This window comes from Hyla sarda, chromosome 10 (genome assembly GCF_029499605.1).
Source record: "Hyla sarda isolate aHylSar1 chromosome 10, aHylSar1.hap1, whole genome shotgun sequence".
Taxonomy (NCBI): domain Eukaryota; kingdom Metazoa; phylum Chordata; class Amphibia; order Anura; family Hylidae; genus Hyla; species Hyla sarda.
The window spans coordinates 7,740,433-7,758,497 of record NC_079198.1 but is presented as its reverse complement, the minus strand read 5'-3'; the positions used below and the strand labels follow the sequence as shown (position 1 = coordinate 7,758,497).

Here is an 18,065-nt window from a genome sequence, read left to right as displayed (position 1 = left end):
ACCATGTCTGGTTAGAAGCATTTTATTGGTCACATGATGCTCTACATCTAATCAGTACATAGTATGTGTTGCTATGGTGACAGGTATTTGAAGTACTTATGCTGTATCCCATAGCAACGGTTATCTGGGTGGTTTATTATTGGATTACATAGTGACTAATGGGGGGGATATAAGGGGGTCCATGGACAATAAAGGGGTCTCCACCACAAAGGGGAACGAGGATAACAAGAGTCTCCTCCCCTCGTCATGTGACCTCTGGGGGTCTTGTAGTTTTGGTGGCCGCTGACTGCTTGTTGGAAACCATGAGCACTAGTAAAGAGGTTGAGCGTCAGACTTTTTAGGGCACACAAGGTCGGGGCGGTGGGGAGGTCGGCCATCTTAGTAGCAGATCTCCTGATCCTTTATCTTGCAGGTGAAGAAGGATCCGGAGGCTTCGCAGGTGGTGGACTCGGGGCAGGCCTCCTTTTTGCAGCACACTTTGCCGTCCTTACAGGTGCACTTCGTATTACAGGCCGCTTCTTTCCAGAAATCTTCTCCTTCTTTAGCAAACTTTCCTGTGATAGAGAAAAAGTGAAGACTGAAGAACATCTTATGAGCGGCCATGACTGCAGGCCTTCAGAGGTGTATAAAGGGGTTCTCTGCTGAAATCTCCATGTCTGCCCAATAGGGACCCCCTGGTGATGATCTGTAATCTGCAGCGAAACATGGCAGAAAGTGGTGAATTTCCCTACAACACCACGAAGGGGGTAAAGAAGCCGACACCATTCTAGATCAATGCAATGGGCTATAGGGCACCTTCCCTTATGAAATCATTACATATGGTCTTCAGGGGAACTTGTAGTTGGATATAGGCTCCATCCATAATGTCATTGGTATTATGGATGGATGTGTGGTTTGAGACAGATATGAAAGATAAATCGATAGATACCTTGAAAAGTGCAGCCTCCAGCAACCTTGAATTCATCGACCTGGAACACCCATCGTCCTGGATAGTTGACATTGGACGTGGACGGGATGTTCAGGATCTCATTGGTTCTGGATCCGGGGATATTGAAGTAATGAGTTTCGTCTCCGCTATTAAATCCAGCCTGCAATGACATTGATATCATTGGAGAAGACTTTTCTTAATCGTCTGTTCCCATATAAAATATCCTGTGCATATTTGAAGCTGCAGATTTGATGCTCTGTTCAGTCATTTAGTTTACACTGAAATCTGCAGCATAAACCTTCCAGATCACTCCTCACAACTTCACAGACAGGATGACAATGAATCCACCATTCACTATACATGATCATTGATAGTCACAACTCCCTTCCTCCCCCTCCCTGCACAGTGACCTCTGCAGAAGAGCATGCCAATAACACTACCATAGAAGAGCATGCCCATAACACTGCCACAGAAGAGCATGCCCATAACACTACCATAGAAGAGCATGCCCGTAACACGGCCACAGAAGAGCATGCCCATAACACTGACACAGAAGAGCATGCCCATAACACTGACACAGAAGAGCATGCCCATAACACTGCCATAGAAGAGCATGCCCATAACACTGCCACAGAAGAGCATGCCCATAACACTACCATAGAAGAGCATGCCCATAACACTGCCACAGAAGAGCATGCCCATAACACTACCATAGAAGAGCATGCCCATAACACTGCCATAGAAGAGCATGCTCATAACACTGCCATAGAAGAGCATGCCCATAAAACTACCATAGAAGAGCATGCCCATAACACTGCCACAGAAGAGCATGCCCATAACACTACCATAGAAGAGCATGCCCATAACACTACCATAGAAGAGCATGCCCATAACACTGCCACAGAAGAGCATGCCCATAACACTACCATAGAAGAGCATGCCCATAACACTGCCATAGAAGAGCATGCCCATAAAACTGCCACAGAAGAGTATGCCCATAACACTGCCACAGAAGAGCATGCCCATAACACTGCAGCAGAAGAGCATGCTCATAACACTGCCACAGAAGAGCATGCCCATAACACTGCCACAGAAGAACATGCCCATAACACTTCCACAGAAGAGCATGCCCATAACCCTGCCACAGAAGAGCATGCCCATAACACTGCCATAGAAGAGCATGCCCATAACACTGCCATAGAAGAGCATGCCCATAACACTGCCATAGAAGAGCATGCCCATAACACTGCCACAGAAGAGCATGCCCATAACACTGCCACAGAAGAGCATGCCCATAACACTGCCACAGAAGAGCATGCCCATAACACTGCCACAGAAGAGCATGCCCATAACACTGCCACAGAAGAGCATGCCCATAACACTGCCACAGAAGAGCATGCCCATAACACTGCCACAGAAGAGCATGCCCATAACACTGCCATAGAAGAGCAGACCCATAACACTGCCATAGAAGAGCATGCCCATAACACTGCCACAGAAGAGCATGCCCATAACACTGCCACAGAAGAGCATGCCCATAACACTACCATAGAAGAGCATGCCCATAACACTGCCACAGAAGAGCATGCCCATAACACTGCCATAAAAGAGCATGCCCATAACACTGCCATAGAAGAGCATGCCCATAACACTGCCACAGAAGAGCATGCCCATAACACTGCCACAGAAGAGCATACCCATAACACTGCCATAGAAGAGCATGCCCATTTCACTGCCATAGAAGAGCAAACCCATAACACTGCCATAGAAGAGCATGCCCATAACACTGCCACAGAAGAGCATGCCCATAACACTGCCATAGAAGAGCATGCCCATAACACTGCCATAGAAGAGCATGCCCATAACACTGCCATAGAAGAGCATGCCCATAACACTGCCACAGAAGAGCATGCCCATAACACTCCCACAGAAGAGCATGCCCATAACACTGCCACAGAAGAGCATGCCCATAACACTCCCACAGAAGAGCATGCCCATAACACTACCATAGAAGAGCATGCCCATAACACTGCCATAGAAGAGCATGCTCATAACACTGCCATAGAAGAGCGTGCCCATAACACTGCCACAGACGGCAATGAGTCAGCTCCACACTACAGGTTCCTATGGTGCCCTTGGCTGCTTTGCAGCATGTCTAGAAATACTTTATTTATTTATGTAATCTTATATTTTGTGATAAAAAGAAAAGAATATGGACCAGTATCTGATTATAATTAGTTTTAGATAGATATGAGATAGATAAATATGAGATAGATAGATATGAGATAGATAGATATAAGATAGATAGATAGATATGAGATAGATAGATAGATAGATAGATATGAGATAGATAGATAAATAGATAGATATGAGATAGATAGGTAGATAGATAGATATGAGATAGATAGATAGATATGAGATAGATATGAGATAGATATGAGATAGATAGGTAGATAGATAGATATGAGATAGATAGATAGATAGATATGAGATAGATATGAGATAGATATGAGATAGATATGAGATAGATAGATATGAGATAGATAGATAGATATGAGATAGATAGGAGATAGATATGAGATAGATAGATAGATATGAGATAGATATGAGATAAATAGATATGAGATAGATAGATAGATAGATATGAGATAGATAAATAGATATGAGATAGATAGATAGATATGAGATAGATATGAGATAGATAGATAGATAGATAGATAGATATGAGATAGATAGATATGAGATAGATAGAGATAGATAGATAGATATGAGATAGATATGAGATAGATAGATAGATATGAGATAGATAGATAGATAGATAGATAGATAGATATGAGATAGATAGATATGAGATAGATAGATAGATAGATATGAGATAGATAGATATATATGAGATAGATATGAGATAGATAGATATGAGAAAGATAGATATGAGATAGATAGATAGATATGAGATAGATATGAGATAGATAGATATGAGATAGATATGAGATAGATATGAGATAGATAGATATATATGAGATAGATATGAGATAGATAGATATGAGATAGATAGATATGAGATAGATAGATATGGGATAGATACCTGAGCAGGGATTCCACCCAATCCAGTCTCAGGGTCTCCCTCACTGGCGGTCCCAGTTGTCCACTGGATTTCTCCATAATTTAAGATGGCGATGTAATTGAATCCATCAGTGGTGAGGACGGCCTGGAACGTGTTCACCTAATACAAAAAATAACATAAAAGAGCAATAATTGGTCATTATACATTACTGGAGGAAACATGATGTGATCTCAGGGCCACACAAAGTGATCAGGGGCCACAGTACAGGAGCAGTATATTGCCCCCCCCCCCCTATGGACATCATTACATTCATAATATCTGACCTTTTTAGATGCAGACCCATAATAGGCTACTTTGTCCCATGTGGCGACGAATGCCCAAGTGGCCTTAAAGTGGAGATTTGGCAGGTGCTGCGCCATGTCCTCTGATATCCTGTGCAGGAGATCGGGGTCTGTGCTTTCCCTATGCCACACGTTGCCCCCCAAATCATTGTCCACATCCCCCCAGTAGGGAGTAACAAATGCTTCCCCATTAGTGAGGGGGAACGGATCCGGGGTGTATTGGGAGACGGCCATGTTGAATGAGATCACTCCATTGTTATTCACCTGCAAAAAAATATTTAAAAAAATCAATTTATTTCAATTTTGATTGATATTGTCTTACAGGGCATCTTCATCTAGATGGCACTAGACGCAGTGATCATCAACCTGCGGACCTCCGGATGTTGCAAAACTACAACTCCCAGCATGCCCGGACAGCTAAAACCTGTCTGCCTCCTCCAGAGGATCTACACTGATCATGAAAGGTAAATCAAGGCTTCCCTTTTGCAAAACTTCAACTCCCAGCATGCTCAGACAGCCAAAACCTGTCTGCCTCCTCCAGAGGATCCACACTGATCATGAAAGGTAAATCAAGGCTTCCCTTTTGCGGAACTACAACTCCCAGCATGCCCGGACAACCAAAACTTGTCTGCCTCCTCCAGAGGATCCACACTGATCATGAAAGGTAAATCAAGGCTTCCCTTTTGCAAAACTTCAACTCCCAGCATGCCCGGACAGCCGTTGGCTGTTCGGGCATGCTGGGAGTTGTAGTTTTACAACATCTGGAGGTCCGCAGGTTGAAGACCACTGCACTAGAGAGATAGTTCTCTACCTTCTAGGGAAAAGCTATTTTGTACTTTTCTTTTCCCCAAGGAGCTTTGCTCTGAAGACTTTCTACTAGATGAATGTGATAAATGAGGTGGTATGATGATATTTTTATACCACGGTCTCCACATTGGTCGACAGGTGAAAAGTAGTTATGAAATAAATAAAAATAAAAAAAATAAAAAAAAAACTATTCGAGGGATTACAAAAAATATCACAAAGATAATGGAAAATACAACGTCACGTACGTGAAGAGATTTGTAACTTTTGCCAAAAAATTTAAATTCTCTGGAGAGCGGGATTTCACCGGATGTTCCATCATCTTCTGCGGGGTTCAATTTGTCACCCTGAGCGGGACCGTATGGATAGAGAACATTGTCTAGATCACGGAAAACAACAAGTAAGTCTACCGAGAAGGCGTGCATGTAGACTACAGTGTTTTTGTATATATATATATATATATATATATATATATATATATATATATATATATAATTTTTTTTTTATTTATTTATTTATTTATTTATTTTTATTTAATTTTATTTTTTACATTTTTTTTACATACCCACATCTTCAGCAGAGTTTTGCTGGACTTGTTCTAGATGAGAATGGGGAAAATAATTGTTATTTTAAAGTAATATTTAGGTAAATGTTAAATCTTAAAGGGGTACTCCGGTGAAAACCTTTTTTCTTTTAAATCAACTGGTGGCAGAAAGACAAAATTTTTTGTAAATTACTTCTATTAAAAAATCTTAATCCTTCCTGTACTTATTAGCTGCTGAATACTACAGAGGAAATTCTTTTCTTTTTGGAATGCTCTCTGATGACATCACAAGCACAGTTCTCTCTGCTGACATTATTATAGTAATAATAAAGCTTTATTTATTGTTGTCCTTAGTGGGATTTGAACTCAAGTCCCCAGTACTGCAAGGCAGCAGTGCTAACCACTGAGCCACCATGCTGCCCTTAGCATACATCTGCTATGTATCAGAGATGTCAGCAGAGAGAACTGTACTCGTGAGGTCATCAGTGTTCCAAAAAGAAAGGAATTTTCTCTGTAGCATTCAGCAGCTTATAAGTACTGGAAGGATTAACATTTTTTAATAGAAGTCATTTACAGATATGTTTAACTTTCTGCCACCAGTTGATTTAAAAGAAAAAAGTTTTTCACCGGAGTACTCCTTTAATCTGGCTATACAATTTTGGAGATTTAGGTGTGACAGACCAATAATCCATTGCGTAGGGTTTTCTTTGACTTTTCTCCAACATCAAATGTTAAAGGGGTATTCCAGTGAATAACTGTTTTTTTTTTCATATCAACTGGCTCCAGAAAGTTTTACAGATTTTTAAATTACTTCTATTAAAAAATCTTAATCCTACCAGTACTTGTCCACTGATGACGTTGAGTTGTTCTTTTCTGTCTGACCACAGTGCTCTCTGCTGACACCTCTGTCTGTTTCCAGAACTGTCCAGAGCAGTAGAGGTTTGCTATGGGGATTTTCTTCTTCTCTGGATAGTTCCTGAGACAGACAGAGGTGTCAGCAGAGAGCATTGGGGTCAGACAGAAAGGAACAATTCAACTTCAGCAGCTGATAAGTACTGGTAGGTTTAAGATCTTTTAATAGAAGTAATTTACAAATCTGTTTAACTTTCTGGAACCAGTTGATATAAAAAAGAAGAAATGTTTTCCACTGGAGTACCCCTTTAAAGGGGTTATCCAGTATTAGAAAAACAGAGCTACTTTCTTTCAAAAACAGCTCCCTGTCTGTCTCCAGGTTGGGTGTGGTTCTGCAGCTCAGTTCCATTGAAGTGAATGGAGCCAAGTTGTAATACCACACCCAACCTGGAGACAAACAGGGAGCTGTTTTTGAAAGAAATTAGCTGTGTTTTTCTAATCCTGATTAACCCCTTTAAGGAAATGAATGAGGAATGCTGTAGTTTAGAGGGGTACTCCGGTGGAAACCTTTTTTTTTTTTTTAACTGGTGCCAGAAAGTTTCAAATATTTGTAAATTACTTCTATTAAAAATTCTTAATCCTTCCAGTACTTATTAGCAGCATTATACTACAGAGGAAATTCTTTTCTTTTTGAATTTCTTTTCTGTCACAGCCACAGTGCTCTCTGCTGCCACCTCTGTGCATTTCAGGAACTGTCCAGAGCAGGAGAAAATCCCCAGAGCAAACCTCTCCTGCTCTGGACAGTTCCTGAAACGGACAGAGGTGTCAGCAGAGAGCACTGTGGTCATGACAGAAAGGAAATCTAAAAAAAAAAAAACACCTTTCTCTGTATTATACAGCTGCTATTAAGTACTGGAAGGATTAAGATTTTTTTTATAGAAGTAATTTGCAAATCTGCTGTACAGATCACTTTCCAGCATCCTCCTCCTTATCATCCCAGACAAAACAGAAAGTCTCAGCTTAGTTTTAGACCTAGTGGTCAGACTGAAAACTGCAAGATTTTAGGATTATTTTAAAATATAAATAGAAAAACACAAAAAAATAATCACCAACAATTCTTTAAAAATATGTTTTACCTTAAAAAAAACCCATTTATTTAAACATTTGATAATTTTTTGATTACACATTCCCTCTAAAGACGTATGCAAGATTTGGGGATTATTTTAAAATATAAATAGTAAAACAGAAAATTAATAAAATTAGTTTAACATAAAAAAAAACCTTATTTAAACAATAGATCATTTTCTGATGACACATTCCCTCTAAAAGCAGTGTTTCCCAACCAGGGGGGCTCCAGATGGTGAACTCCCAGCATGCTGGCATGCTGGGAGTTGTAGTTTTGCAACAGTTGGAGGCACCCTGGTTGGGAAACACTGCTCTAAAGACTTATGCAAGATTTTAGGATTATTTTAAAATAGAAATAGTAAAACAGAAAATAAAAAAAAACACCAAAAATTCTTATAGTTTTCTTTTTAAGGTTAAACATATTTTTTAAGAATTTTTGGTGATTTTTTTTTTCTAATTTTCTGTTTTACTATTTATATTTTAAAATAATCCTAAAATCTTGCATAAATCTTTAGAGGGAGTGTGTCATCAGAAAATGTATCTATTGTTTAGATAAAGTTTTTTTTAAGGTTAAACATATTTTTTATTTAAACAACAGATAATTTTCTGATGCACACTCCCTCTAAAGACTTATGCAAGATTTTAGGATTGTTTTAAAATATAAATAGTAAAACAGAAAATTAGAAAAAAAAAAAAAATCACTAAAAATTCTTAGATATATGTTTAACATTAGAAAAAAACTTTATTTAAACAATAGATCATTTTCTGATGATGCATTCCTCAAAAGACTTATGAAAGGTTTTTCCATCTCTATGAAATGAGATTTGCACAGGTCACAGAACGCACCCAGTAAAGTTTCCCATTCATCTCAATGGGACAGCTTCTGTCTATTGTCATCTATGTCCATGGGGCTTGTCGTAAAGCCTATTTTAAGATCAGTGTTCTACAAACAGTGTGCCTCCAACTGTTGCAAAACCACAACTCCCAGCATGGCCCGGACAGCCTTTGGCTGTCCGGGCCATGCTAGGAGTTGTAGTTTTGCAACAGCTGGAGGCACACTGTTTGGAAAACACTCCCTTATTAAATGCTGCTACATGACTTTCTTCAAAAAATTGCACAGTTCAAACTTTAAATGTATGGGCCGAATGTATGTTCTGTGATATAAGGAGGATACAACGGTGGTTCTGTTTACATAAAAAAGGAAAAAACAAACAAAACAAAAAAACACATCAGATCACATGCAAATACTCCAAAAATTTGGTTATAAAATTGTTCTTACGTGAATCTGCCCATCCGCGCTCGATCTCTGAAACCAAAACTGTCCAAAAAACAAAACAATTTATTTATTTACTTTTTTATTTACTTATTTACTTACTTATTTACTTATTTATTTATTTACTAAATTACTTTTTATTTACTTATTTACTTACATATTTATTTATTTATTTACTTATTTTTTATTTATTTATTTACACACTTATTTACTTACATATTTATTTATTTACTTAATTACTTTTTATTTACATTTTTACTCACTTATTTACTTACATATTTATTTATTTATTTACTTAATTACTTTTTATTTACTTATTTACTCACTTATTTACTTACACATTTATTGATTTACTTATTTTTTATTCAATCATTCATTCATTTATTTATATTTATGTTGTTTTTTTACATTTAGAAATGTTTGCAGCACTTACCAAGCAGCAGCAATGTAGTCACTCGCATCATGGTCCTGAGGTTGGCTGAGCTCAATCTGAAATACTGATGAGGAGAAACTATCTGTAAAATGTTGTATTCTAGGTGATAGCGACCACCTGACCAGGTGAGACCGAGCGCCCACCATGGGAATATGGTGGAGCTGGAGGACCCCCTTGTGAACGCTCTTACCTCTGTGCAGTCCGATCGGTCACAGTCTGTGGACACTCTGGCAGAATGGGGTTTTATACATTATGGGTCCGGGGGGTGCGGACACAATGTTTAACCAAATCTTAAGCCTTGCATGTGTGAAGATGTGTACATAGACCGTACAATAATATTGATGTATTTATATAGTAATGTAGTACCGCCACATTGTCGTTGCTCTCACCGCTCTGCCCTTATCAAACAATGATTCACCATATACTACAATTCTGCAAGTTCTAATATTTCCGAGCCAAAACTGAGATAGCGTAAAGAGTTACTGACAATAAATGTTACTGACAATTTAATAGATCCTTTTTATCTTTTGCCCTTGATGTACAAAGTAGAAGATAACAGAAATATTGTTAAAGGGGTATTTCAGGATTTTTTCTTTATTTGACTGTACTACGAGGGGCTGTAAAGTTAGTGCAGTTCATCCTATAGTGTCTGTAGCTGTGTTTGATGGTGGTCTCAAAATTCTTATGGGATTTTTGGCCAGAAGTTTATTTTTAGTAGCATACAAAATTAGTGTCTTCTCAGGTTTTCCCAGGTTGCAGTGCGGCCCGGGACATTATATCACTATCAGATGTTGAAAGGGAGCATGGCAGTGCTTCAATGGATGGGGGGGAGATCACTCTCCACAGGGCTGTAGGGAATTGTAGTTTACAGCACTGCTCAGCATGGAAGGGTAGCTGTGCTGTAATGGTTGGGGTGGCTGATGTGTTGGGTGGGGGGGGGGGGGGAAAGAAAAGTGACCTCACACTTACAAACAAGGGATCCTGGGACTTGTAGTTGGAGGAAGGGAACTCCAACAGGTAATAGCCATTGCACAAAAAGAAGGCAGCAGCATTATGTTGGACTCACAACACAGACATTTAGCCCCAATACAAGCACAGTTCCTTCCTAAGCATGTCCATTACTGTCTGGCAGGTAAGTACTAAGGTCACCTTATGGTGGAGAGCCCTTTTAATTTGAAAAATCAACTTCCAAAAACTTCACAAACTATTTTGTTACACATATAGGACCTATGAGTAGTGAGATCTCATAGGTTATTACTGAAACAGATCATAAGAAATAGACCAAATATACATTTGAGATTGGCTCCGAAGTCACCTTAAAATGAGCTTGTCCTATGCTGGAACTTTGGGGCCCATTATTGCATCAGAGCCGGGGCCGGAGAATCCCCCAGGCCAGTCCAGTCATGGTTACAGGTAAGAACAGAAAGGGATTGATGTGCGCTTTGAGCTTCACATGTCTCAAAAACTGGACCTTAGAAAGTTTCTTTACTGAAACTGGATGCGGCCACCACGCCCCCTCCCATAGACTTGCATTAAGGGGGTGGGGCGTGACGGCACAAAGGGGCGGGCCATGATGTCAAAAGCCCCCGCCGCCGGCTCTGAGCGTTCAGAACATTTTGTTCCGAATGCTGAGCAGCAGAGTACCCCTTTATTGCAGTTACATGTATATGACCTTCACACTTTGTGTTTTTTCTCGAAGGCTCCCAGCCCAACTCGTTCTAATCCCACAACTTGTAATGTATGGAGATCTTTTCATATCTCAGTCCACATGACCTAGTTTCCTAATGGTCCCTTCAGATCTTATAATTGTTATTTAGATTGGAGAAAACAAAAAATCAAAAGGTGAACAAACAGACTTGCCATATTTTCTTATCAAATCTAAAAGAAAATATTTCTAATCTAACACTTCATCATAGTAAGACAGGAACGTCTGAGCTGTAAGGCAGTGACAAGCTCTTAAAGAGAACTTACTAGCAGTTTTCACCTCACTAGACCGCTATCACAGCTATATAGCCACTGTTCCTCACCTGCCCAATACCATCACTACAGTGATCATGGTGGGGGCAGCATCATGTGTAGAGGAAACCAGGCACTGCCCATCACCTGCCCAATACCATCCCTACAGTGATCATGGTGGGGGCAGCATCATGTCTGGGGGAAACCAGGCACTGCCCATCACCTGCCCAATACCATCCCTACAGTGATCATGGTGGAGGCAGCATCATGTCTGGGAGAAACCAGGTACTGCCCATCACCTGCCCAATACCATCCCTACAGTGATCATGGTGGGGGCAGCATCATGTCTGGGAGAAACCAGGTACTGCCCATCACCTGCCCAATACCATCCCTACAGTGATCATGGTGGGGGCAGCATCATGTCTGGAGGAAACCAGGCACTGCCCATCACCTGCCCAATACCATCCCTACAGTGATCATGGTGGGGGCAGCATCATGTCTGGAGGAAACCAGGCACTGCCCATCACCTGCCCAATACCATCCTTACAGTGATCATGGTGGAGGCAGCATCATGTCTGGAGGAAACCAGACACTGCCCATCACCTTCCCAATACCATCCTTACAGTTATCATGGTGGGGGCAGCATCATGTATAGAGGAAACCAGGTACTGCCCATCACCTGCCCAATACCATCCCTACAGTGATCATGGTGGGGGCAGCATCATGTCTGGGGGAAACCAGGCATTGCCCATCACCTGTCCAATACCATCCCTACAGTGATCATGGTGGGGGCAGCATCATGTCTGGAGGAAACCAGGCACTGCCCATCACCTGCCCAATACCATCCCTACAGTGATCATGGTGGGGGCAGCATCATGTCTGGAAGAAACCAGGCACTGCCCATCACCTGCCCAATACCATCCCTACAGTGATCATGGTGGGGGCAGCATCATGTCTGGAGGAAACCAGGCACTGCCCATCACCTGCCCAATACCATCCCTACAGTGATCATGGTGGGGGCAGCATCATGTCTGGGGGAAACCAGGCACTGCCCATCACCTGCCCAATACCATCCCTACAGTGATCATGGTGGGGGCAGCATCATGTCTGGAGGAAACCAGGCACTGCCCACCACCTGCCCAATACCATCTCTACAGTGATCATGGTGGGGGCAGCATCATGTCTGGGGGAAACCAGGTACTGCCCATCACCTGCCCAATACCATCCCTACAGTGATCATGGTGGGGGAAGCATCATGTCTGGAGGAAACCAGGCACTGCCGATCACCTGCCCAATACCATCCCCACAGTGATCATGGTGGGGGCAGCATCATGTATTGAGGAAACCAGGCACTGCCCATCACCTGCCCAATACCATCCCTACAGTGATCATGGTGGGGGCAGCATCATGTCTGGAGGAAACCAGACACTGCCCATCACCTGCCCAATACCATCCCTACAGTGATCATGGTGGGGGCAGCATCATGTCTGGAGGAAACCAGGCACTGCCCATCACCTGCCCAATACCGTCCCTACAGTGATCATGGTGGGGGCAGCATCATGTCTGGAGGAAACCAGGTACTGCCCATCACCTGCCCAATACCATCCCTACAGTGATCATGGTGGGGGCAGCATCATGTCTGGGGGAAACCAGGTACTGCCCATCACCTGCCCAATACCATCCCTACAGTGATCATGGTGGGGGCAGCATCATGTCTGGGGGAAACCAGGTACTGGCCATCACCTGCCCAATACCATCCCTACAGTGATCATGGTGGGGGCAGCATCATGTCTGGGGGAAACCAGGTACTGCCCATCACCTGCCCAATACCATCCCTACAGTGATCATGGTGGGGGCAGCATCATGTTTAGAGGAAACCAGGCACTGCCCATCACCTGCCCAATACCATCCCTACAGTGATCATGGTGGGGGCAGCATCATGTCTGGAGGAAACCAGGCACTGCCCATCATCTGCCAAATACCATCCCTACAGTGATCATGGTGGGGGCAGCATTATACTGTGGGGATAGGAAGACTGTTCAGGGTTGAGGGAAAGCTGAATGGAGGAAAGTACAATGATGTTCTTAATGAAAACCTGACCCAGAGCTCTGGACCTCTGACTGGGGTGAAGATTCACCTTCCAACAAGACAATGACCCTAAGCACACGGCCAAGACAAGAGGAGCGGCTTAGGGATAACTCTGTCCTTGAGTGGTCCAGCCAAAGCCCTGACGGGAACGCAATTGGAACATCTTTAAAAAAACCTGAAAATGGCTTCTACCGATGGTTACCATACAACCTGACTGAGCCTGAGAGGATCTGCAGAGAAGAATTAAGACAAATGCATTGTATCTCTATGACATGGTAGAAGTAAGGTTCCCTTTAAGACGAGACTATAACATTTTCCCAGAAGTCTACAGAGCTTTTCATTGCTTCTGTTCCTGTCCCCCGGGGTGGTTGTTGTTGGACCTTGGCCATAGTTATTGCAAAATAGTTTTTTTTTTCTTTTGTTTTACTTCTTCACTTTACAGTGAGAATTGTGGCAGGTTACAGGACGTGTTTCCAAGATACATAAGAGCTTACTAAGTGTAGTCTACTTTAGACTTAGTACGTCAGACGGATTTCCTTGTGTACAGAAATATAAAGCTTATACACTCATGACAGACTGAGGATCTCATTGCCTCACACATTGAAGAAGTGGTTCCTTAACCCCTTCCTAATCATCTGGAGAATTAAAATGTTTCGCTTACGTTTGTGCCTCCTTAAGACCCAGAGCCGGATGAGAGCTTGTTTATATTTTAATTTTTTTTATTTTTCAATGGAAAAGTACATTTCAAAGTGCAGGTTAAGGACAACACCTTTCAAAGTGCAGGTTAAGGACAACGTATTTCAAAGTGCAGGTTAAGGACAACGCGTTTCTGAGGGCTCCCCATCCTTCATCAGGTCTTGGTCTAGGAGGAGGAGCCCTAAGAAATGCATTGTCCTTAAAGGGGTAGTCCACTGCTCAGCATTTGGAACAAACTGTTACGAAAGCTGGAGCCAGCTCCCCCCCCCCCCCCGCGCCCCATTAATGCAAGTCCGTGGGAGGGGGCGTTACGGCTGTCAGACATCATAATATCATGTGGCAAAGAGTTCCATAGTCTCCCTGCTCTTACAGTAAAGAATCCTCCATTATGATTGAACAACCGGTGTATGGCAGGACCACTGGTGTAGTGGTGTAGGTAGCGGGATCAGATGGTATTAACCCCTAGTGTTCGTGATGCCAGAGTGATTTTGGGTACCGGAATCACACAAAGGTATCTCCACTATTCCAATGGCTATTAGTGAAAGAAGAGTCCACAACCAGTTATGATTTAACGAAGGCTTTACTGAGTTTAAGACAGATGGAATTATCTTTACAGCTAGGCCAGATTCCCAGAGAGGTGGCCAGGAACCCAGAAGGACCTCGCAGCTTGCTGGACCAATATACTTGTAATTAACTTGACTCGAGATTGGGCTTGACTATATGCAGGACTTGACTAGTTTCAGTGACAGCAGACATAGACTTGAGACTTACTGGAATGACTGTAGCTTTTGGGGTCTTCCAGATGCTGATCACTTGCACTGAGATCTCTGGTGTTAACTGTTCCTCAACAAAGACTTGATCTCAATGAGCTACTTGCAGCAGAAGAGTGAGAATTGTAATGGCTGCCCCTTTTTATAGTGGGGGGGCTGGACTAAGGCCCATTGGTCAAGCTGCGGGTCATATGTTAAGCTGGTGCTCTCTGGGAGAACATGTGACAACAAATCATGTGACTGCATAACATGTGACAGACTTACACAGGTCCTTAAGACCTCCCACAGGTCCTTTGTACTACATATACATTAGGAGACTCTCAAGGCCTTAAAGCAGTATACACAACATTCTGGAAACAACATGGGGAGACCCTGCAGTGGGACATTACACAACATCATGTGGCAGATAGTAAAGAATCTCTGTCTGTGATGATGGTGAAACCTTCTTTCCTCTAGACGTAGTCATGTTATCGGCCTAGGTAAAAAAGATTCCCAAAAAAGATTTCTATACTGTCCCTTCATATATTTGTACATTGTGACCAGATCCCCCTAAGACGTCTTTTCTCGAAACTAAATAACCCAAGTGATCACCTGTCTTGGTCCTGTAATCCTCCCATATCATTATTATCTTTGTCGCCCTCCTCTGTATCCTCTCCAGTTCGGCCATGTCCTTCTTATATACAGGGGCCCAGAATTGGACACAATACTCCATATGTGGTCTGACTAATGATTTACTGTATACAAAGGCAAAACTATATCCTTGTCCTGAGCCTCTATGCCTCTCTATACATCCCATGACTTTATTAGCCTTGGCAGCTGCTGCCTGGCATTGATCACTAAAGTTTAGCTTATTGTCCACCAGTCCCCAAGTCCTTTTCAGTACTAGTTATTTTCTATGTTTTTCTTTATTTTGCTGTAACTAAAGCAATAATACCTTAAAAGGGAGAGTATTTTATACTAAAGATATCTATCCTCAGCTCCCTGGTATCCAAGGGTGGAAATAATATATTTAGTGCAATGTCATAAATTGGATACTGACGTAACAGAACATTATTCAGATTTTGTACCTTTTTTATACAACAACTATAAATCTATTTGCTCTATAATGTTTTACAGTTAATACCTATTAACACCGCTGTCTAAGTCAATATTGGAGAATTTCACCTTTGTGGCTTCAGTATCTGTGACTCTCACACGTTCCTGTAACAATCTCTTCCCTCAAAGTCAACAGAGCTGTCAACTCTAAATCCCAGGTCCTCAGGAGCAGCGATCCTACTAAGTCAACAGGAGAAAATGCACAGCAATGTTTACCCGCGCTCCAGATTAAAGCCGTAAAGCTTCCACATAGGGGCCATTTGCGATCCTAAAGAACAGGATTATTCTTCCTCTATTCAGCATTTAGCTTCTATAGTCCAATATATGTTATCTCAGCTTATTCCCCAGCCACTGTGACATCACAATTCAGGTAAGACTGCTGTGACATCACAAGTGGGCTTTAGTCAGTTAAAGGGGTACCCCGCTCTAGACATCATATCCCCTATCCAAAGGATAGGGGATAAGATGTCTGATCGCCGGGGTCCCGCTGCTGGGGACCCCCACGATCTTGGCTGTGGCACCCAAGACATCCAGTGCACGGAGCAAACTTCGCTCCGTACCGGATGACTGACAATGCGGGGCGGAGGTTCGTGACGTCACGGTCACACCCTACTCGTGACATCAAGGCCACGCCCCCTCAATGCAAGTCTATGGGAGGGGGCGTCACGCCCCCACCCATAGACTTGTATTGAGGGGGCGTGGCCGTGACGTAATGAGCCTCCAGCACTACACCCGACTATAGGAACGCTGGGTACAGCAGGGAGATTGCGGGGGTCCCAAGCGGCAGGACCCGCGTAATCAGCCATCTTATCCCCCATCCTTTGGATAGGGCATAAGATGTCTAGAGGTGGAGTACCCCTTTAAGTAAAATGTTAAAGTTTTATAGCATAGAGTCACATTTACAGCTTTGTTGTGTAGACTAGGACAAGGGCAACAGAGTCATCTCATTATACTCAGCCAGAATTGTATCTTTTACTGCTTTGTCAATGCAGAAGATTTCAAAAGTCAGACAGACAGCGCTCTGACCACTATGAGGATAGATCATGAAATATCGGCACAGTTTTTTACATCGTGGGCATTTACTTTAAAGGGTTTTTTCAAAGATTGAAGCTTTGCAGTTGGGGTTCGATTACTAAGATCCCCAGGAGAGGGGTGAATAGTATGTGTATGGAGAAAAATGTTAGTTTTCCCTAGACACCCCCTTTAAGGTCTTCTGAGCATCATATATCTTACCACCCCATGTTATTTTCAGTGAATCCTCTCTAGGAGACCCCCCCCCCCCCCCCCTCACCCAGACAAGATTTTGTGTCACGGATCTTGCATAGTGGTTACTTTAAGATCACTCCCACTTCTTCATGAAATAATATTATTGATGCCCCTTGTGATGGTCTTGCTGGTTTATATCCTGCAGTGTTGTGTCAGGTCGTGGACCTTCAGTAAGGATCTCCTGCCAAATCTGTATCCTGGGACCTTGGATGTGGTCACATTAATGGTAGTTAAGTGAATGGGAAAAGCACAGGTGGTAGGTGCGAGAGATTATTCCATCTGTGTGTTCAGGTATTAGTGATGGAGGTGGAGGTGGAGTATTACAGTCCAGGACTGTGCTCCTAGTAGATCAGGTATTAGTGATGGAGGTGAAGTATTACAGTCCATGACTGGGCTCCTAGTAGATCAGGTATTAGTGATGGAGGTGGAGTATTATAGTCCAGGACTGTGCTCCTGGTAGATGAGGTATTAGTGATGGAGGTGGAGTATTATAGTCCAGGACTGTGCTCCTAGTAGATCAGGTATTAGTAATGGAGGTGGAGTATTACAGTCCAGGACTGGGCTCCTAGTAGATCAGGTATTAGTGATGGAGGTGGAGTATTATAGTCCAGGACTGGGCTCCTAGTAGATCAGGTATTAGTGATGGAGGTGGAGTATTATAGTCCAGGACTGGGCTCCTAGTAGATCAGGTATTAGTGATGGAGGTGGAGTATTATAGTCCAGGACTGGGCTCCTAGTAGATCAGGTATTAGTGATGGAGGTGGAGGTGGAGTATTATAGTCCAGGACTGTGCTCCTAGTAGATCAGGTATTAGTGATGGAGGTGGAGGT

At 42.5% G+C, this 18,065-nt stretch overlaps 2 protein-coding genes across 2 annotated transcripts in view; one reads left to right on the top strand and one right to left on the bottom strand.

The window, feature by feature from the left end:
- LOC130294017 (trypsin-like) overlaps positions 1-18,065 on the top strand; it is a 37,644-nt gene that overhangs the window by 96 nt on the left and 19,483 nt on the right. The window contains exon 2 of the mRNA XM_056543378.1: positions 4,658-4,797. Within this exon, the coding sequence (XP_056399353.1) occupies positions 4,791-4,797 (7 nt within the window). The 5' untranslated portion in view covers positions 4,658-4,790. The remainder of the gene's footprint in view (positions 1-4,657; positions 4,798-18,065) is intronic.
- On the bottom strand, positions 26-16,168 carry LOC130294018 (alpha-tectorin-like). The gene is made up of 9 exons (XM_056543379.1): positions 16,039-16,168; positions 9,365-9,428; positions 8,938-8,976; positions 5,703-5,735; positions 5,386-5,516; positions 4,316-4,597; positions 4,014-4,151; positions 929-1,088; positions 26-554 (listed from the first exon to the last, which is right to left on the bottom strand). The coding sequence occupies exons 2-9, from the start codon at positions 9,393-9,395 to the stop codon at positions 379-381; spliced, it is 990 nt and encodes a 329-aa protein (XP_056399354.1). The 5' UTR covers positions 9,396-9,428; positions 16,039-16,168; the 3' UTR covers positions 26-378.